The sequence below is a fragment of the Eptatretus burgeri genome, chromosome 10, assembly GCF_056783735.1.
Source record: "Eptatretus burgeri isolate ZD-2024b chromosome 10, Ebu_testis_v1, whole genome shotgun sequence".
Taxonomy (NCBI): Eukaryota; Metazoa; Chordata; class Myxini; order Myxiniformes; family Myxinidae; genus Eptatretus; species Eptatretus burgeri.
In genome coordinates this window covers 23,990,457-24,013,877 of record NC_140970.1, presented here as the reverse complement: position 1 = coordinate 24,013,877, position 23,421 = coordinate 23,990,457, and the positions used below count along the sequence as shown (strand labels likewise).

Below are 23,421 nucleotides of genomic sequence, written 5' to 3'. Positions count from 1 at the left end.
GAGAGAGAAAAAATTTACTTCCTGGTTCGGAGCATACCAGCACTCTGAAGTTCCCGAAATTTATGTACCGTCTAATATGAAAACGGTCATAACTTGGGTCATTGTGTTTATCTATAAATGCGCATGAGAAATCGAGAAATTATTAGAATACACGAAGTCATCACTCTCCGGAATCCCGTACGTTGTAACCCGTAATGGGGAACGTGGCTGAGCTTCCCTTCCCCATCGGTCACGCCCACGCAACAACGTGTCTTGCCATTGGTTGGTAAATAAATGGCCATAACTTGGGAAGCACTTGTGCAATTAATATCAAACCTTGAAAAGGCACATCCTCAGGTCCCCAGCAATATACCTGGCAAGTTTCAATTAGATCGGACCAGTGGTTGTCGAGAAACAGCGGACACACACACACACACACACACACACACACACACACACACACACACACACACACACACACACACACACACACACACACACACACACACACACACACACACACACACACACACACACACACACACACTGCTGGAATTATAGATAGATTTTTTTTTTAACTATTCTTCCATCTAATCTTCCTTCCTGTGTATATCATATTGTTGCAGGTCTGATGTTTAAGTTAAATCCCCCCGACCCAATTGTGGTGGATGGGTGGTTAACACCGACCAGGTCGGATCGCCGACACATGATCCTCAGAGATTATGGCACACATGGGAGAGGCAAGACGACACTGGCATTGCGACGGAAGCACAGCATAAGGGGCTTATTCTCGAACTCCCCAACAAATACATGGACACCAGCAACTTCAAATAACACAGGAATTTAATGAAAATAGAAGAAACTCGTCTGGAGACGGCGATGGTTCACGAGCGGTATTTGACGATGTAGATTGTTTCAGAATTCAAGGATGAGACAATGTGATAATGTTTGACCGAGTTATAAAAATGATCAACATGATGTGGTACGAGTGACAGGTTATTAGCTGCAAAATGTCGAAAACCCGGTTTCGTTCAACAACTTTCAAAATTTGACCTTTGCATAACCTTTAAAGGTCACAAAACAATGTTGTGGACATTGAAATAAGGAAACAGGATACATGCTATAGCTTATTGGAGTTAGTTCGTCGAAGAAGGTCGAAAACCCGGTTCGATTCCCACAACTTTGAAAATTTGACATTTGTGAACTTTAAAGGTCAAAGGTCAAGGATTATGACCTTTGGTGCAAAACTTCCTCTGGAACATTCCAGGAACAATACTAGAGGGGGAGCACTAGGTAGAGTGCAAAACCTCCGCCGCCAATACTGCTAGGCCACTCAAGTGAACCTGATATCCTATTCATTCAATTTGACGTCAACAGTGCTCACAGAGTTATAGTTTGCAACTTTCCCTTTTTACTTTTAACTTTTACATACTCAATTCATTCGTCATAACTAGATTCCTTGAGACAGAAATTGATTTTATGTGGGTATATCCACCTGAAGCTCCAAAATCAGCCGCAATTATAATTTTGGCATGTTTTTTTTTTGTTGGAAATCACTTATAACATGAAGAAATGCAAAAAAAAAGAAATCGAAATTTTGTTGAAAAAAAACTTGCAAAATTTTTTTTCTCTAACTATTTTTTTTTTTGGGGGGGGGGGGTTGGAAATCACTTAAAACATGTAGAAATGCAAAAAAAAAAAAATTATAATATTTTTTCAAGTTGCCCGCCATAGTGGCCATATTGGATTTTGGACCAAGTCCAAAATCTAATGGCATTATCCTTGGACCAGACCTAACCGCCACACCAAGTTTCGTCGAAATCCGTCGAGGAGTTTTTCCGTAATACTGTTCACAAACAAACAAACAGACAAATAAACCAATGTCACCCGCAGGGTGAGCCGTTTCTTGCCAAAAGGTGACCACGTGTGACTTCTATAAGGTCACACTGAGGTGAACAGAGGTGCTATCCACCAGGAGTGACTCCTTGAGGAATATCTGCCTACGAGAGATTCGGATGAGAATCGTTCTAGAGTAACCATGAAAAATATACTTTTGCCTCAGAACCTCACCAAATGACGTCATAATGTCTCAAGCTTGACATATCTAGAAAGCACTCATCGAGGTGTTCAATTTGAGGTTCCTAAAACTTGAAAATTTGACCTTGGGGTCAAATATGTTTGACCTGAGGCGCTAACCATGAAGGTCAAGGCCAATCGCCACCAAAAATTAATCAGCTGAGCGCCAGACCATGAACTATATTCCCATGAAGTTTGAAGATGATCCGATCGAAATTACTCAAAAAATAAGGGTTTCGTCGACTCCCCTGATTTGCGCCAAAGTGACCTTGACCTTTGACCTTGACCTTCAAAATTTTATGCGCTGAAAGGGACCTCTATAGGCCTCTGATATGCGAAGTTACAAAAATTTCCAATGATAACTGTGCTCTGCAGAGTGATTTATACGTGATTACAGACCAAAAAAAAACAACAAAACAAACAAAAAAAAACATATGACGGTCAAGGCCAATCGCCACCATAAATTAATCAGCTGAGCGCCAGACCATGAACTATATTCCCATGAAGTTTGAAGACGATCCGATCAAAATTACTCAAAAAATAAGGGTTTCATCGACTCCCCTGATTTGTGACAAAGTGACCTTGACCTTTGACCTTGACCTTCAAAATTTTGTGCGCTGAAAGAAACCTCTATAGGCCTCTGATATGCGAAGTTACAAAAATTTCCAATGATAACTGTGCTCTGCAGAATTTTTTATACGTGATTACGGACAAAACAAAAAAACAAACAAAAAAAACATACAAGCTGACTAACATATCTTGCAAAAACTTCGTTTTGGCAAGATAACAAACAGAAAGGGGTGAAAACAGTAACCTCCATCCATCTTCGATGGCGGAGGTTAATAACGTCACGTTGGCTATATGGCATTTCGCACTCCTCGGATTATCCATACTTTGATGAAATCAGCGTAAAAACAAACTTGAAGGGGGCGCCACGGGCAAGGTGTTCGAGATAGACCAAAATGGTTTCAAGACTTTAGGTGGGGAATGACCTCAAGATTATGCATAAAAAATATTGTAATGCTAGCTCTCAAAGTTTGGGGAGTCATATGATTTTTATGTCAAAATTCGCAATTTTCTAAGTTCGTGACCTTGTGACCTTGACCTTGGGACGAAAATGAAAAATTGAGCTCCGTGGGGCTATGCAGGTGCTATTGGGCTAACCAAATACTGAAACCACTGCCAGATTCGACAAACCCCTTGGAGAAGATGGATTTTTATGTCAAAATTCCCAATTTTCTAAGTTCGTGACCTTGTGGCCTTGACCTTGGGATGAAAATGAAAAATCGAGCTCTGTGGGGCTATGCAGGTGCCATTGGGCTAACCAAATACCGAAACCTCTGCCAGATTTGACAATCCCCCTAGGAGAAGATGCAAATTGAAATCGGCTACCCCCTAAAAACACAATTCACAATTTTCTAAGTTCGTGACCTTGTGACCTTGACCTTGGGACGAAAATGAAAAATTGAGCTCCGTGGGGCTATGCAGGTGCTATTGGGCTAACCAAATACTGAAACCACTGCCAGATTCGACAAACCCCTCGGAGAAGATGGATTTTTATGTCAAAATTCCCAATTTTCTAAGTTCGTGACCTTGTGACCTTGACCTTGGGATGAAAATGAAAAATCGAGCTCTTTGGGGCTATGCAGGTGCCATTGGGCTAACCAAATACCGAAACCCCTGTCAGATTCGACAAACCCCCTAGGAGAAGATGCAAATTGAAATCGGCTACCCCCTAAAAACACATGTTTTTTGGGCGTGGCTCCACCCGTAATGGGCGCACCACGCCCATTCTCAGGAAAACACAACTAGATCAAGATATAAACCTCCCACCCAAATTTTTATCAGGATCGGATCAAAACCCACGGAGCTATGCTCGGGACAGACAGACAGATAGACAGACAGACAGACACACAACAATAACGAATATAGTGGTCACTTATTTTTTTCGTGAAAATATTTTTTCGTCAACCAATACTCACAGGGTGACATGTAACATGACATGTGACATGTAACAATACTCATATAACATGAGATAAACTAGAGGGGGAGCACTCGGGAGAGTGCAAAACCTCCGCCGCCAATACTGCTGGGTCACTCAAGTGAACCTTATATCTTATTCGTTAAATATGATGTCAACAGTGCTGACAGAGTTATAGTTCTTTTCTCCAACATTTTTTTTGGGGGAGGGGGGGTTGGAAATCACTTAAAACATGTAAAAATGCAAAAAAAAAAAATCGAAATTTTGTTGAAAAAAGTTGCAAATTTATTTTGTCTCTAACAATTTTTTTGGGGGGGGTGGTTGGAAATCACTTAAAACATGTAGAAATGCAAAAAAAAAATTCTTTTTTTGGGGAGGGGTAAATATAATTTTTTGTGGGGGGGGTTGGAAATCACTTAAAACATGTAGGAATGCAAAAAAAAAATTCTTTTTTGGGGGGGGTGTAAAAAAAAAAATTTTGGGGGGTGGGGTTGGAAATCACTTAAAACATGTAGGAAGGCAAAAAAAAAAAAAAATTTTTTTTCTCTTTTTTTTTTTTTTGGGCGGGGGGACCAAGTCCAAAATTTAATGGCATGATCCTTGGACCATACCTAACCCCCCCCCCCCACCAAGAAATCCGTCCAGGAGGTTTTTCCGTAATACTGTTCAGAAACAAACAAACAAACCAACAGAAAGGGGTGAAAACAGTAACCTCCATCCATCTTCGAAGATGGCGGAGGTTAATTAAAGCCTAAAGTCGAGGCACCTCTCCGTACGGACTTTAATTCAGACAAGGGGAAAACAAAATAAAAGAAAATCCTCCCTTTATTCTGGCACTTAGCTTTGTCCAAAGATGGTCTTTATTGAACCTTGCGATCGAACCGCTTCATCCCACGTGGAAAGATGCGTTCAAAATGGTGCTGAGCCGTTCTCTGGGCGGGAAACATTCGTGAAGCGGTATTCAACACCAGAGCTCACCAACCGCCATGCGGCTTCCACGTCGATCACGCTTGCCGACGCCGCTGTTCTCTTCAGAATGGTACTGCTCCCTTGAGTGATATACACGAGGCTTCGAGGTCGGTCTCATGACCCAGCCAAGAGTCAATGGCCGGCATCTTGCTCCACCACGTGAGCCAATTCGCCTCAGCACGAATACGACAATCACGTGGCCATTTTGTCGTGCTGAGAGGAGAGCAAAGCAAGATCCTCCATCCCAGCCACGTTCCTCTCACAACTCCTGTCTGCTCTTCGAACCTCACTCTTCTTCCACCCCCGGGCGCGGCTTGTTGGCACGAAAGCCGGGAATGCGGGGCCTCTGCCTGCTCAGCAAGTTTGGCTTGCTTGTTGTAATGATTGTTGAAATCAAAAACGTAATTCATTCATGGCTGGCTTGTAAATACAAAAATGTAGGAGAAAGTCACAGGGGGCAATTTACATACTGGAGGAAATTGGCCTTGATCCCTATCTAATTAACTCAGCACCACCCCCGTGTGGTGACAAGTAACACTTATGCTCACAGTTTCCCTACTTACTTTACATCAAGATGTCTCCTACACGTCCACGGACCAAACAGCTCTACACAATCCTAACTTACTATGTAATTCCTCCGTCTACCCCCACAACCGTAACACAATGTTTAAATGCCTTTCTCTGGAGAATGCTGTTATGAAATTGCAAGGTAGTCTTAAATTTAGAAAATTCTCAGGCCCTGTGAAATGGAATTTCATTTCTAGAAACGACCTGGAAGGTTTTAACGGTCATCTTGATTGTAATATCTGTTTCACCGTTTGTTTTATATTTACTGACATTTGCTGATGAGCAAATCTTTTTTCCTTCTCTAAACATCCAAGATTGTGACCCCAGTGATCTGTTTTAATTGTTAGTATTTTAAAAAATGTATATACGCACATGCACACATCTCCACCTGCATATGTGCCAATCTTATTCAACCGCAACTCCCAAACCACATGAGGCCAGGCTATAAATGAGTTGATATTCATTTCCCCGGGCTGATGGCTTAAAGTGTTAAACCATTCCCAAGAGTCCTTTTGCTGATTAAAAAGCCAATTACCAACCATTGAAGCAGCTGATGCTGAGGGTAGATGGTGCAGGTACTTTTGAATGAAACACCATTACAAAACAATCCAGTAGTCTTTACACCCCTGATAAGGCCAATTGTTGCTTATGAGTCATATCTCCCTGCACTCTTCTTCCCAGTCAAGATAAATTGCAGGCTGATCTTTCCCTTGACACTTTACCAGGATCATGTTTCTCTTGGCCATGAGAGGGTTGACTTCCAACTTTGAAAACCAGTGTTGACTCGTGTTTTTCAAGGTTACTGATATCTGATACAAGGTGATATTGAAAATTCATGCAATTGGCCTTTTATTTTATCTTATTTTTATAGCTCAAGGTTGAGTTGTTTTTCAGCTCACTTGGACTTTAGTCTGTTGAGCTTATGCAATCAAGCAGTGTGAGTCGGTGAGTCAGTGAGTGAATATGAAAACACCAAGTCATTATAGCTTGAACTAAAAACACAATTTTAATGAAACTTGGCCACAAGCTTCATATCTGGTGCCAAACGAATGTGTATTGACCAAATCAAAATCTGCACTCATTAACGGGATCTATGGAGGTTTTTTTGACCCTCACCCCCAAATAGGTATTTGCTCTCTTTGAAAATACACACGATTTTGATGATACTTGACCACAACACTCATGATGTACCAAAGCTTGTTCATGGCATAAAAGACAGGGTTTAAGGGGGTTAGCGGGGGGATTGAGTGACTTGCTCTTAATCCAGGTGAGCTTCATGACCCGTGCTCATATTTTCACCTCTGCCACTGAAGGTGAAGGAGGTTATGTTTTCACCCCTTTCTGTCTTTGTTTGTTTGTTTGTCTGTCTGTTTGTTTGCAGAATATCTCAAAAAGTTGTGGACGGATCCAGATCAAATTGTGGACAGGTTGGGTGTGTGATGATTAACTGATTCGATTTTGGTGACGATCCGGATCCGGATATGGCTACTTGTATTTTTAGCAGCGGCGAACGCTGCTCATAGAGAGCTCGGCATTCTTGTTCTTGTTCTTGTTCTTGTTCTTGTTCTTGTTCTTCTTCTTGTGAAGACAAAAACCTTTATCTTAGGACTCGGCTCCTTTATATACGTGCACGATCCAGATCTCCTTAAATACTAAGTACTTGTACACATCCTCACATTAAGGGTGCTTTTTGAGAGCTTCTATCATGAACTTTTAAATATATTCGGATATTTGCTTTAAAGTTTCGAAAAGTTCACGTTACTATTTAAAGATTATTCCATTTAATATATTGTAATTTCGTAAATACATTATTTATTTCGTAAATACACGATATTTCGTAAATACGTAAATACACTATGACAGGTCTCGCTATTGGCTTAATCAAGGCATGTGACGAAATATCGGAAGTTGTTGTTGTTGTTGTTTTTATTATTATTATTTTTTTTTTAGCTGACAAAACCTTTAGGACGCTGCTCTTGGACACATTTGTCCTTGTTTAAATTGATTATTCACCATATTGAGATCGGGACAAAAATGATATATAGCACGATATCTCAAAAGGTTTTTGACAGATTCGGACGAAACTTGGTGGACACGTTGGATGTGTGACAAGGAGGAATTGGTTCAATTTTGGTGAAGATCCAGATCTGATTAATTTTTAAAGTGATTCTTCATCATTAAGAGATGGTGCTAAACTGAAATATAGCAGGATATCTCTAAAACTTGTGGACAGATTCGGACAAAACTAGGTGGACGTGTGTGTGTGTGTGTGTGTGTGTGTGTGTGTGTGTGTGTGTGTGTGTGTGTGTGTGTGTGTGTGTGTGTGTGTGTGTGTGTGTGTGTGTGTGTGTGTGTGTGTGTGTGTGTGTGTGTGTGTGTGTGTGTGTGTGTGTGTGGCGAGGGAGGACGAATTGATTTGAATTTGGTGAAGATCCGAATCTGGATCTGGACACAAGAATTATTTATTTTTTTAAGTGATTCTTCACCATTGAGAGATAGGACCCAAAACGATATATAGCATGATATTTCTAAAATGTATTGGGCCCGATATGTTCTCGCGGATCAGGCATTGAGTGGCGGAGGTATGCACGCTACCGAGTGCCCTTCGAGTTAATTTTGTTTCTACTTGTTAAAAGGATTCCTCATTTTTGCTGTTGCTGAATTTACCAGCTTGATGAATCATTATGGTTCTAATAATGGTATGTACTGTTATGGCTCTAATTGTAATGTATGTAAATTTCGTCATTTGGTTTAAAAAAAAAAAAATTTGTCGACTGCTTTTTATCCCCCGCCGCCTGGCGGAAGGGGGATATTGTTAAAATGAAGCATGAACATAGAGATTGTACGTTTTTGCCCTGTGCGATGCAACAATGTTGTGAATCGTAATCACAGAGATCTCATTTCTCAAATAAATTGGTCATAAAAACCATAACTTGCCTTTAGCCTAATGGTTTCTATTTTCATTCAGTCATTTTTTTCTTTTATTCGAATACTAAAAGAGTAATGTTGAGTGTCTCTTTACCACTCAGCACCTGTACTGTGAAAATTTATTGTGGTAATGTCAAAGTGCATAAGATAAAGATATGTGCAGTCACCTTTGAGCTGTCTATCTTGGGATCTAATCTTGGCCCAGCTATAAACTGTCACCCTAATGTTTCGCATGCAGGGCGATGCATAAATGTGTCTGCCATCCCTCAGATGGACGCTAAGCTGGAGATATCCATCTACCAGCACTGGTCATTGGTGGATGTTGAAGATCCCATGGTGTCTTTCGTGAAAAGGAGGCGAGTTATTGCCAGCACCCTCAACAAATTCTAAATTTCTGCATCTTCAGTCGAGTATCCTGCATCGGAGTGGTGACCAGTCCAGGATTGGTTCTGGCCAGGAAACGTTTCTCATTTTGTCCTGATGTGTGCTGGAGATCTGTAAAGTCTTTGCTTCATTGTTAAGTAGGCTTTTTGTACAGGTGATATTGGGATGGTGGGTATACCAGTATTCATTGCATTCATTCATTGCTGTTGCTTGCTACTTGTGATTTAACATTTTTTGATTTGTGAAACAAAGCAAAATGTTAATTTCTGCAGTTTATCTTTCACGCATGAATGCGAAAAGCCAATGGGTGAGGGTTTGTATGAGTGAAACGAGCAAACTTTACAACCTTGACGCCATGCTTTTTAGCAGTGATAAGGAAAATACTTTTATTTGTCACAAGAATGATGTGATTATCGTGGTGATGTCACTGTAGCAAATGTTAGTTGATGGCCTCATTGCATGTTTCCTTCTCCCTGACCTATCCAGAAGGCAGTTGATAGCTTATAGGGTCTGCTCTAAAAATAGAAGAACAGAAGCAGGCTTGTGGTACCCTCTCATTTGTTGGTCTAGTATGCTGAGACTTGCTGATCTGGCTCTTCCGTTTGTGCCTAAGCACCATGTTACACTATTTTACAACTATTATACCCAATAATGCTATAAAGATAGCCTTTGGATTTGAGTCAGAGATTACTGAGTCTGCATGCCAATCCCGTCCCTTGGTATTCCTGTACAAGCCTTTTCCTTGGGAGTGAATAAATGAACAATATTCACACCAAGTCACAATAATAACATTGCTTGCTCAAACATGGAAACTTTATTAATATACGAAATGTAACTTCATAGCAAGAGATGGTGCAATAAATTGCAGGTAGATGAAAGCAAATTATTGCACACAAAAAGAAGGTGCATTTTATATGAGAGAACATGATTGCGAAATGCCACATTGAGGGACAGGATAGACCCGAGAGAGTTTCCTGCAGAATCGATGTGTTTTCCCCAAGCAGGAGTTGAATCGACTGTCGTGAGGATGACCCCTCCCAGAACCGCAAGTGATTATTTTTGGGACTCGTACTTGCCAGAGCTAACACTCCATGGATGACCAGGCACTTCACCAATTTATCTGAAATGACAACTGAGCAGTTGCGTAATGCATTACTTCCGTGTGATTGTTTAAACGCACAGGATTAACTAAACCACGTGATTGATAATTTAATCTCTCTGTGAGTTACCAATAAGCTGAATTGTCTCCACGGCAAAATGGCAGAACTTGCAAACACACGTCCTACAAAATTGCAGAATTTACAAATGCAGCCTTAGAAATAAAAATTAAATTGATTATGCAACAACAGAATACACGGAATCCTGAACAAGAAGACTCGATTTATGAAACAAGCAAGAAAAGAACCCCGGCAATGATGGTTCACTTTCATTTGGTTTGAACCAGGCAAGTGAGGAAATAGCAGGCTTTTGATGAATGCGGGGGACTTCGCACATGGCAAGTCCCACGACCATCCTGCTGTGTCGAGCCGGACATCGCACGGTATCTTTTGTCTTGTGACTTCCCTCTCTCTCTTCTACCATGGTGTGCTTGCTGGTCCCGAAGGCATAGATAATTAAGGCTATCAATCGTTCCTCGTTGGTACCCTGGACGCGTATGACCTGTGACTAAGGGTAAAGGGGTTTGTTATTGCTTGCCTTCCCTGTACATTCCCTCCTTGTGACCATTGATTACTTGTTATTAATTATACATTGTCTTGTGGTGAATTTGGGTCATAGTGGTCACTCAGTTGGTAATTGAGGAAAGCTCGTAGAGGGTGAATTGGCAACGGTTACTCACGCCGTTTATGAAGACTGTAACTTGCACTTCTCGGCTTCACTCGGCCTCAGTAGACTAGGCGTACGGTTCCTTTTTGTGAAGCACTTGGCTGGTTCGATGGTCCCACTGGTATGATATTGGAAGTGGGAAGGTGCGTAACCCAGCCCGGGTCCACTGATTTGGCTGACCATTACGATCGCATTGAGGCGACTCGCCAGATTCATCCCCGGAAACGAACGACCCGTTGCTTTTACAACCATATTATTGAATTGTGACATGATGAAAATCCATTGCAATGCTCTTCCCATGTGACAAGCTGAGATTAGTGCTCAGGGTTGATGTAGCTAACTTGTCGACTCCACTTGGTGATGGCATTCCCCACAAAATATTTGGAGATTGCTTGAATGATTGATTTAGCCTTAACATTCCCCACTCTCACAGGCGATTCTCATTCCATATCGGAAAGGCAAACTCGGATTACTTTTGAGACATTATTCTGTCAAATTGAGCTCAAAGCAATGAAACTTTGGCCAAACCGTATTTTGTCTTGTTAATGTGCACAGGTGAACAACTCACAACTGAAAAGGTACCCCAGAACTGTTACACAGTACAACAGGCACAGGCACACAGTAGCCAACATAATTGGTTCACGAAAAATATAAGTGACCACTATATTCGTTATTGTTGTATGTCTGTCTGTCTGTCCCGAGCATAGCTCCGTGGGTTTTGATCCGATCCTGATGTAATTTTGGTGGGATGTTTATATCATGATCTAGTTGTTTTTTCCTGAAATGGGCGTGGTCAGCCCATTATGGGCGGAGCCACGTTAAAAAAAAACGCGTTTTTAGTGGGTAGCCGATTTCAATTTGCATCTTCTAGGGGTTTTGTCGAATCTGACGGGTTTTGGTATTTGGTTAGCCCAATGGCACCTGCATAGCCCCACGGAGCTCGATTATTATTATTATTTTTTTTTCATTTTCGTCCCAAGGTCAAGGTCACGAACTTAGAAAATTGCGATTTTGACATAAAAAAAATTTCTTCTCCGAGGGTTTGTCGAATCTGGCAGGGGTTTTGGTATTTGGTTAGCCCAATGGCACCTGCATAGCCCCACAGAGCTCGATATTTCATTTTCGTCCCAAGTTAAGGTCACAAGGTCACGAACTTAGAAAATTGCGATTTTGACATAAAAATCCATCTTCTCCGAGGGGGTTGTGGAATCTGGCAGGGGTTTCGGTATTTGGTTAGCCCAATGGCACTTGCATAGCCCCACTGAGCTCGATTTTTTCATTTTTGTCCCAAGGTCAAGGTCACAAGGTCACAAACTTAGAAAATTGTGAATTGTGTTTTTAGGGGGTCGCCGATTTCAATTTGCATCTTCTCCTTGGGGGTTTGTCGAATCTGGCAGGGGTTTCGGTATTTGGTTAGCCCAATGGCACCTGCATAGCCCCATGGAGCTCGATTTTTCATTTTTGTCCCAAGGTCAAGGTCACAAGATCACGAACTTATAAAATTGCGATTTTGACATAAAAATCCATCTTCTCCGAGGGGGTTGTCAAATCTGGCAGGGGTTTCGGTATTTGGTTAGCCCAATGGCACCTGCATAGCCCCACGGAGCTCGATTTTTCATTTTAGTCCCAAGGTCAAGGTCACAATGTCAACGTCACAAGGTCATGAACTTAGAAAATTTCAAATTTTGACATAAAAATCAGACGACCGCCCAAACTTTGAGAGCTAGGATGACAATATTTTTTATGCATAATCTTGAGGTCATTCCCCACCTAAAGTCTTGAAACCATTTTGCTCTATCTTGAACACCTTGCCCGTGGCGCCCCCTTCAAGTTTGTTTTTATGCTGATTTCATCAAAGTATGGATAATCCGAGGAGTGCGAAATGCCATATAGCCTATATAATGTTATATTGTTCCTGGAATGTTCCAGAGGAAGTTTTGCACCAAAGGTCATAATCCTTGCCCTTTGACCTTTACAGTTCACAAAGGTCAAATTTTCAAAGTTGTGGGAATCGAACCGGGTTTTCGACCTTCTTCGACGAACTAACTCCATTAAGCTATAGCGCGTATCCTGTTTCCTTATTTTAATGTCCACAACATTGTTTTGTGACCTTTAAAGGTCATGCAAAGGTCAAATTTTGAAAGTTGTTGAACGAAACCAGGTTTTCGACATTTTGCAGCTAATAACCTGTCACTCGTACCACATCATGTTGATCTTTTTTATAACTTGGTCAAGCATTATCACATTGTCTCATCCTTGACTTCTGAAACAATCTACATCGTCAAATACCGCTTGTGAACCATTGTCGTCTTCAGACTTTTTTATATTGCAATTTAAATTACACGAATAGTATTGTTGCAGACCCGAGGTCAGGGGCGAGAAGACCACGAGGGGAGAAGCTACCTCAGGTTCCCACCAGACTCTCCAGAATCGCAGGCCATCGCACACGAATAATTTTGTGATGCGGCAGGTCGCTAATCGACCGTGAACGCCAGTAACTCGACCACATTACTTAGGGTCCTCCATCTAATAAATACCGTTTACCTATTGGTCACGTAATCTAATTACCGGGGAACACTCCCTCGGTCTGCCTTGTTCAAACCGGATCACCTTACCGGGTCAGATGCAGCCGAGCGTAACTGCCCAAGGATGTACCGGATAGAAAAACAGATCGTTGGGGGATAACGTCCTGGCTAAGCTAGAATACGAACCATGCTGGACCAATGAAGGAAATGACGAAAATGAGCTGGGAACATTTCTATACAAAGCATTTATTTACAATCAGGCGAGGAAAGGTATGTGGCACAGTAAATTGGGTTGATTGGTATTTACAGCAGGGATAGCAAGGAATTAGTGGCAAGGATGCTACCAAAGCCAAACAATTTACAAAAGCAGACACACAGACTTATCCCATTAGAACTTCTGCAATCTTAACTTGTGCTATGACAGGTGTCATCACATACACACACATACAAAGGCGAGGAAGATTTGATAGCCAGAAAGAAAGAGAGCAGGTGAGGATAAACGGCCTTGCAATACCTGGCGCGGTCGGCCGACCAACATGACCCAGTACGCTTTGGGTGAGGTCGGGGGGAGGAATACTGGTGTCTAAGGTGTGGGAGTGAGAGGTGTGGTGGAGTGCAACATGGGGGGTGTGGTGTTGTGCCAGAGGAAAATGGGATTGCAATTCAGTAATGATGCTCTTTTGTGTGCCCAAAGGGGACGAGATAGAGGGGTGGAAAGAGAGAGAGAAGAGAAGATGCATGAGGTAGAAGATCCCTAACCGAGTCGTGCATAGGTCTGCTAGTGTAGCGTGTACCTCCGTGGGATGCTCCGCTTGAGCGTTCCCACCTCGAGAGTTGGCGCGTTATCTCTGGCTTAGTCACTTTGCTGGGATGCGTCACAACGTGCGCTCCACACTGATCCTCCGGAATAAGCACATCTCAGTCGCACACCAACTGCGAGTGAAGAGCCAGCGAAGGGCAGAGGCAACAAGGAGCAGCCAACACAGAGCTGAGATGAGCAGATAAGAAGGTGGTGAAGACGAGAGGTGAAGAAGAGGGTGAGCTGCTCCGCGATCCGACTTTTCTAAGTCCTGGGCGAAGGGTGGGGTGATGACCCCAAGCAATGCACTGTGACCAGAATCTCGCTTCTCTATTGTGCTACAGTGGCCCTGGCCACGCTCTGCCAGGCTCCTGGGGCCGGAAGCAGTCTCATTCGCACATCCGGCGTGACACTGCCTGGAGCTCCGTACCGAACTCCTGGATCGCTCTTCCCGCGACCCCTCCTCGCCGCCTGTCTTGCCGTGTTCTGGCGACTGGACGAGGATCGAATCAATCCCGCGTGCTCACGCGGGACATTCCCGGCGAGATGCGGTTGGTGCTACTAACATCCGTTGCTCGTCCCCGCATCACGCGGTTCGAGTACAGCCTGAGTTTTGCAGCATGCCTCTGTTTGGTGGAGAATTGTATCGATACAGAGGTGCGGGAATATTTTTCCCATGTGCGGGAGGTGTTAGCGGTCGAAGTGGTGAGTTTTTGGTGAGCGAGGGGTGAGCAAGGTGAAATGCCGTTTGAAATTGGCGTGCAGATTTTAATGAAATAATGGTGTGCCATGCGTGTGCTGTACAGTGTGTAGTGTTTCTAGTGGAGGAAGTTTGTTGGTTCCAACCCATGGGGGACATCGTAGTGTGCTTATTACTCAACACATTTTGCATGGCGTTTGTGCTTGCTTACTTGACTTGGACCATGGCTAAAAGGAAAGGGTTGGAATATAAATCAGAATAGAAGATAGAGATATAGTTTATAGCTCTTCGACCCATGCAATGCACTTTGTCCCGTTAACCCACTAGAAATGAGGGGAAGGTCTGACTGCATGAAGACGAACGAAATAACTGCCTGGGTATCACTGTCTGGTGGGTGCCATTGCCTTAGAGGCATGTGGTTTTGCAGAACCGCCACAGTATTATATCCTAATGATAGATGAGTTTGAAGAGATTTTGCGAATTTTACTCACCAGTGATACTTCGAATGAGAACAATGATGTGCCTTTGATTGGAGAATCACTGTGATGTTGGGTGTGAGGTTTGTTGATGTGATTTGCAGGACATCGCAAAGGTGACTGTCTGTTATCTTTAATCTCAAATGGCTCTTGCTTAGCATCAGAAGAGAAAAATGTTTGCTCACAAATGTATGTGTAGTCAAACAAACTCGGCATTCTTTTTTGTGTAGCACCTTCTGTGGAAATCGGAACTTTTCTGAGCTCATGTCGAATTCTGGCAGTGGGAGCTGCTGGTAATGACTGCGGAGCATATCATCACACTGCCTCTTGAGTTCCAACTGTATATCCTCTGGTTTGTCCATCCACACTAACTGAGAAGGGGCATGATAATATGTCGATGTGCTTCTCAATGGCAGTGAAATCCTGAAAGTGCCTTTTGAACTCTGATCTATGACATGATTACTGTCGCACATTTCCTCATCTGCTCAGGGATGTTGGTATTTGGGAAAGTGTCAATTACCTCCTGCAGAGAGGGAAAGTGTGCGGCATTGGGTTCACTGACTTGTCTCTCAGACAGAGCTTCATGCCAAATGCTTTCATGTGCGAGTACATTTGTGACACGATTGTGTCTTTCCCTTGCAAGCTTGTGGTCAGCACATTCAGCTGTTCAGTGATGTCAGTTAAAAAGCCCAAGTCTGCCAACCAAACAGGGTCACTTAGTTCATCGAGGGGCAGACGTTTTTCCCTCCAGAATTGGTCGATATCAGGTTTTGGTGGAGAAGAACCACTTGAGAACGGAGCCATCGCACATCAGTTGTAGATCATGTCCCCATATTCTGCATATATTTCAGAGAGGAATGCCTGAAACTCTCTGTGGTCCAGTGCTCTCAGTCAAATTATTTTGTCACGACTGTACTCATTACATTCCCCAGTTTGGTCACTCTTGTGCATAAAGATTCCCATTGTATAATTTAGTTCAATTCAACAGCCTCACCCCCAGATTCATAAACTTTCCTGCAAACCATGGAGACCATTCCGTTATGCTCACCTAACGGAGCGCTCATGGCTGGAGCGCCATGCATTGTAACCCATCACAGCTTGTCCAAAGGGAGATTCAGGTTTTGAATAGCGACTGACACAGTTTCAAAAGTATCTGTTCCTTTCGTTGTCTCAGTCAGTCTCCGAAGGTCAAAGAGCTCTTTAGTAATGCAAAAATCGTCATCAATCCCTCACAAAAGAAATTGGAAGCTGAGCCGTGTCTGTCTTGTCGGTGCTCTCGTCACATGCGATTGAATAGAAATCAAACCATGGTGCTTTGCCTGATATTTGCTTCTTTATGTTTGCTGCCAAATCCTCAATTCACCGGGTGACTATTTCTCGCAAGACTAACATTGTGCGCCTAGAAAAGAACCAAGACTTTTGCAATGTCCACAATTTTTGCGATGCACCCCTTAATAAAATCACCCTCGGAAAAGGGGTTTCCATGCTGCGCTCTTAGCATAGCCACCTCATAGGTAGCTTTCTCCTGAGTTTGAGCACAAAAAATGGGTTTTGTTCCGAGGATAGGTGTGCCGCCAACTGTTTTTCTTTCTGTTCTCTCTGTCTTCCAGTTTATGCCTTATAAGATGCTTTGTGTTTCGTTTCATAATGCCTTGATATTAAATTATTTCATTACCACGACCGATTCCTGGCAAATCAAAAAATTAAATAATTGTGACTGCCAGACCATACGCCCGATCAGGTTGAAATTTAAAACATATATTCCCGATCACGACTAGATCATAATTGAGAAGTTTCACTTCGATCGATGAAGCTGTTCAAGAGAGAATTTTAAGATTTTTCACTTAATCCAATATGGCTGCCAGACCATGTGACATATCAATTATTCCTGAATATCCTGGTATCCCCACACCCTGAGCACAAGCTGTTGTTTTAAATTAATTTATTTCAGCGGTGCCGGAGTGCATACAAGTCAACAAACACCTCGAATGATCGTGATAATTTCTGTTGTCTGGTTTTCAGGCAGAGAATTGATGTATTTTATCACATGACTTGTAATACCCACTCCCACCAGGAATGGCGCTATACAATACACATTTACATATGGAATTTGCGTCGCCACTTTAGCCAAAACAAATGGGACTATGAATGTTTTATTTTATTTTAATTTTCTTAAAACCACCTAAAACCTTCCTGGGTGCAATCCGATTACAACCATTAAGTTTCAACTCTTTCTCTCCAGCGGTTTCAGAGTGCACACAAGACAGACAGAGGTTGCTAGCTTTGTGTGTAGGTGATATATTAGCAGACCCACACCATACACACGAGATGCACTTTCGGAAAAAGTCATTGGTAGGTTGGGGCGGGGTGCGTTGCCATCATAAAGTAATACTATTTGAAAATTTGAACTGACACCACTTCTATGCATCCACCATTTCCCATCATACAACTTGCTTTTTCCATCAGGTCTTGGTGTATCATCTATGGTCATCATATTTTTCTGCAATACCTACTACATCATGGTTCTTGCTTGGGGCCTGTACTATTTGGTCCACTGCTTTGCGTCGACTCTTCCATGGTCCACGTGCAGCAATAGTTGGAACACTGGGGCTTGCAGTGAAAGACTGGGGCCTGGGCGATGCTCATTGCCTTTGTCAGCCAATGAAACCATTGCTGAGCAAGCAGCAGCAACATCGGCCTCACTTGCTGCAGGGATTCTGCACAATAGTAGTGCATGCAGCAATGACACAGCACAGGTTTCACCAATCGTGGAGTTCTGGGAGTGAGTCGTTTTTATTTTTATTATTATTTCTTCCTTGATCCTGTTTCTTTTTTGTGGATGCATCTTGCCTGTTTTTGCTTGCTGAACTTCCTCAATTTTACTGGTGACATTATTTGCTCTCTAAATTGCAAACCAATTCTAGCAAGAATGCGCTTTTTTAATTTTAAAAAGTTTTTGGAATCATGTTGTTGCTCTTCACTGCCATGCTCGCTGATTCATTCTTGAGAATTTAATCATGTGATTTATCATTGCTCATGCCATTTTTTACCGTGTTAATCTGTTTTCTTGCTGTGCAACAGTGACATATGGCACAAGGTATTTTCTGTCGAGATAATTGCCATTACTGTCTAAAAATAGACGTGTTCTATATCTGAAACTCGCTATCACAACCACGGGGACTCTTGTCCTTTGTTAGCTCATCTCATGGTCTCTATTTTGGTTTTGTTGTTTTGGCAGCTTGCTAAAAGTATTTTTGCTCTTTTGATTGAGACTTTTGTAGCATATATCTTCTAGCCACAAATGCAACATGCGATCTTTTGCTTTGTATAACGGTATGTTCTCATGTCTTGAGTTACATAGAGGAAGTTATATTCCCCCCCCCCATGCTTGCCCTCTGTACAGAATCAAAGTTCTGCGTATTACTTCTGGCCTCGACAACATGGGCAAGCTGAACTGGCATCTCCTGCTATGTCTTGCTGTCATCTGGATTCTCGTTTACTTTTGTGTTTGGAAGGGAGTCAAGTCAACAGGAAAGGTGGGAATTGTAGCCAGTGGTTCTGAAATTTATTTTTTCCACTGCATGGCAACAGTCAAGGTCTGGGAGGTCTTCTTTGTGCTAAGTTTTTTTTTTTGTCTTTGAAACAAAGCAATTAAAGTACAGTGTTCTATAAGGTTGTAGAGATGGAATAATTATTTTGGTGACAATGAACAAAAGGAAATAGTTGTCTATTACAAAGACAAGAACATTAGTTTATGCAGTATTAGCTTCTTTTTTTTCTTCCACATTTTGATTTGATCTTAATAGAGGTTTTGCACTTACAAATACATGGAGCTTGAAGACCATGCAATGGGCAGATTAACTGTTTTTAGTGACAAAACCCAGTTCTTCTGTTATGTCAACTTTGTTGGCTTTTATGAAGTGAATATGGTAGTCAGAATTCTGATGTAAAGATTAACTGTTATCTTTAAAATTACAAAAAATGTAGGTAGCTGACAGTCTTGTCTTTCATGGCATGTTGCAACACCTCTCCTGTGGTTGCACAGCAGGCTTCCAATGGGTATGCAAAACCAATACAGGACTAAGGAACACTGCAGCAAGCACATTACAAACTGAAGTTTGCGGCTGCCGTGGATATCCACTTTTGGTTTGTTATAACTTTGAAGTGGCAAACGCATCTTAACTTACTTGTCTTGAAATGGTGCAGGGTAATGCTTTGGCATTTCATGTACACACTTTTCCTGGGTACACACTTTTTCCTAGGTCGTGGTGCATGTCAGCTTGCATGGGGGAAACATCCATGTTCATATTCCATGCTCTTCATTCTTCTGTTAATTAAGTCAGAGGTTCATGCTCTCTGAAGTTTGATCACCAGCATTTCCAATGTGTGTGCAATAGGAAGTTTTCCATCAAGAACAAGACATATAAATACATAGTGCAATCACTTCATTGGAAAGCTCAGAGATGAGACTACTTCCTTGTAATATGAGTTCCCTGACAAGGAACTTCCACACAGGAGGAGGCTTTAGGTGCATCAAGCATGTGCTATGATTGTCAACCTATGATTGTTTATCCATGTTTTATCCTTTTAAATGCTGAGCGTCAAGCAAGGAAAGCTGCACATTCCATTTTAACATCTTTGGTATTACTCAGCTGGGGTTCAAACCACCGACCTCCCAAACTCGGAGCAGACACTCTTACCATTATGCCACAGAAAATTGTCATTTAAAATATGCAAATGACCAACTGGTACACAATTTCACCATTATTTTATTTTATACCACACCAGAAATGGTGTGTTAGGCTCTTGAGGTCATAGCGGTCTGTCTTCACCATGTTGATACTATTGAAAATTTTGGTCGTTTTATCATTTCTTGTGAGATTGACATAAGCCAGACTGCATGTTCAGTTAAAGTTCATCCTTTGCTCTTTTCTCTGGAGGCTGGTGTCTCCCAAGACAGCATCTTGGGTCCAATCTTGTTTGTAGTATTTCGAACACTATCTTTACATTGGATATTTCATAGGCTATTCTCCCTTGCATCACATATTATGCCCCACAGTGGCAAGCAGACCACAGCTGCATCCCTCATGTCTGACTGAGAGAAGAGCAGGAACTGGTCCACCACCTGAAGTGTCATTTAATTCTGATGAATCATGCCTTAATTTTGTTCCACCAGAAAGACCACCTTGAAAATCCTTCTATATATATATATATATATATATATATATATATATATATATATATATATATATATATATATATATATATATATATATATATATATATATATATATATATATATATATATATATATATATATATATATATATATATATATATATGTATGGATTGTAGAAGGGTGAAGTTGGTTAACTTCTTTTTCTTGCTTATGGCAGCTCAGCTGCCTGGGGTAGCTATCATTTCTTGGAAGCGCAACTGTGTCGCTGATGCAGTGCCCCTCTACCAGTACACACTGGTACTCATTTCGCCGACCTCGGAAGGATGACAGGCTGAGTCAACCCCCTGGTGTATTAATTCAGCGGCCAACGGGGCTTGAACTCAGGACCCGAGGATCCCAAGCCGCCACCCTAACTACTAAGCCAACACCAGGCTCTGTTGGTTAACTGGTGGAATGGTTATCCTTACAAATCCTTCAAATAACCAATGATGCAAACACCTTGCGAGTCAGAAGCGCCAAAAAAAAACCTCTCCCTCCACTGTCTTGTGGTTTATCCATTTTGGAGTAATACTCGGAGAATGAAAACTCCGATGTAACAGCAGTGGTCTGGAGAAGCTCATTAGCCTTGGTTACCAATTCTCCTTGTAGCTGAAGACTACGAACCTAATTCATCCTCAATAGCAGTGGTGATGCACCATCGTCAGGGCCAGTTGAAATCGATGCCACCATGATGAGTGGATGCTAAAATAATATGAAGAATATATATCCAACCTTTTGCTAAAGTGGAGTCTCTTGAGGTCCTGGGCTTCACTATCAGAAATGATGTCCCTAAATATATTGCATCTCCAACCTGGATTCCAAGGTCATTTGTCTTTTCTGTTGTGCAGTCTTTCCTTGTCATTCCTCAGCTTTTCACAACCTATAAAGCTTTTCAAACTGAAATTCAGTCTATATTCCTTGCTATAGGTTGTGGCTCCAGAATTCTACCTTGCATTCCTGGGTGCAGTGGAGTCCAAATCCTGGAAGATAATTTCGCAGCTTCTGATGGGAGACTTGTGCGGTGCCTAATCCTCTCCCCACCAAAGACAAATCGGTGGTTTGTCGGTCTTTGCCTGGCTCTCATCTGATTTTTGAGTCTCAGGACCCGTTGCTCTGTTCTCCCTCTCCATCTTGGTATAAACTCTTATTCCTTTCATTCAGCTCTCTCATGAGTCTTTTGACACGTGTTAATAAACGACGGATATTGATTGAGAGGGAAATTTTATCTACTTTTTACCTGTCGTATAAATTAATCCAAGGTCCCATGCTAAAGGCCATTGATTATTTTCTTTATAGTATCATAGGATATATTGCATACATTCCCATAAGTTGGGAAGACTAGGAAGTAAACTGTATTTAATTTTTTTTTTAGATATTTGATCCAAAGATAAAAGAACCCTTAACATTAAGAGTTGAAAGACTGGGATCACACATGTGATTTATATTGTTACGGCAGTCACATGGCCATGACGCTCTAAATTGGATTAAGGTTCTTGTTTCGCCTATAGTCCTATAAGGAGTTCATTTGTAACGCCGGGTGGCACAACAGGCACTCACCTCGCTGGGGTTCTAATCCAAAATGGAACCCAAGGTGATTCTTCAGCTGGCGAGGAGGTGAATTTAATAATGAGTGTGAAGCACTCCAAAACCCGAATATCCTGAAAAAGGATTTGTAGTGAGTCTGCTATTTGAAAACAGTGACTGCCATAGTCCAAATAAATCTCGAGACCAAGTGATTTTATAATGTGCATTGAAACGGGGAGGGGAGATAAAAGGAGTACAGACAATTTCAATGCTATTTAACAATTATAAAAACCTGAAATATGCACCCCAGGGATTTGTACGGATGAAACGTTAATTACCTTTCCTTGAGGCCTCAAGCATCTGACAGAAGACAACAATGAGTGGGATGAGACAAAGGAATACTAACTGCGACCCAGGTGCGAGTCATGTGGTGTGACTGCTGGCGCTTGGTTTGCTTGACCCAACACCACCAAATGGGCCCCACAATGCTGTGGGAGGTGAAATAGTGCCACAGCAGAGCACTCAATCCACCCCTTGATGTAAGAATGACCTGCTTCTCAAGGATCACTTCTCTCGCAGGAGACCAGTGGATGTCAGCAGCTCTCTCGTAAACAAATGTGAGGAACTGCTCAAGAAACGCAACGAGGAACTGGCCACTGAATGGTACTCTGGCTGGTCTTTTATTAACTCCAATGTACTGTGACATTGACCAGCTTTGTTTGATCATCACTGATTGGTGACAACAATAAAGTTGGTCCTGCCCCATACCTCTCAACGCTGCAGGAATGTTCTTGGTTTGCCGGAATTGCGCCTAAACTCATGCCCAGTTGGTGTTGTAAGGCCTTGACCCCTTTAAGCATACATAAAAGACAGATTAACAAGGATATGAGGGTGAAGGAAAAATAGTGGGGGATCAAACAACTTTGTCTGAGAGGACGACCTCCTTTCTACACGATTATCAACACCTATTCCTGTTGCAATTTTTTTTTTTACCACACTTTCACTAAAATACGATTCAAAGGAAATTACTAATCTAATCTATCATTTGTAGCTCAGTGAAGTTTTTTTTCCCGTAACACTACCCCCAACTCTCTTTCAGACTCTCGTGAGTCTGCATCCAGAGTGGGAGTCAGCATTGGGTCTGACTATTTATCGTACAGACAACTCCCCATCCTACGCTAAACCCACATTCAGTAATCAAAAAGTTCATCCCTAGTTTAATACGTCAATCCATTATTCTTACACAGTCTCACTATGCATGTAAATGCAATGTATACCATAAATCATTTCAACAATATACAAATGTGGTTTGGAGGGGTAAGTGTACCAGGGGCACCTTTTTCTTTGGCTCAATAAAGAGCTTATAAAGTTCACACTTGAGTCCATTATTCTTCCCTCCCCGGTCGCACCTTCTTATCCAAAGTCAGTTTGTTGGGTTTCTTAGCACACAGCAGATGGCCTAAACATGGCC

At 42.0% G+C, this 23,421-nt stretch overlaps 1 protein-coding gene across 5 annotated transcripts in view; it reads left to right on the top strand.

Annotated features, from left to right (window-relative positions):
- The window catches only part of LOC147018092 (sodium- and chloride-dependent creatine transporter 1-like), a 210,339-nt gene that overhangs the window by 2,976 nt on the left and 183,942 nt on the right, over window positions 1-23,421 (top strand). For all 5 annotated transcript variants that reach the window (XR_015062277.1, XR_015062278.1, XM_085897435.1 and 2 more), the window contains exons 3-4: window positions 17,675-17,990; window positions 18,612-18,744. Coding sequence is in view for 3 of the 5 variants with exons in the window: in XM_085897435.1 (XP_085753561.1) it covers window positions 17,675-17,990; window positions 18,612-18,744 (449 nt within the window). In the remaining 2 variants the exon portion in view is untranslated. The remainder of the gene's footprint in view (window positions 1-17,674; window positions 17,991-18,611; window positions 18,745-23,421) is intronic.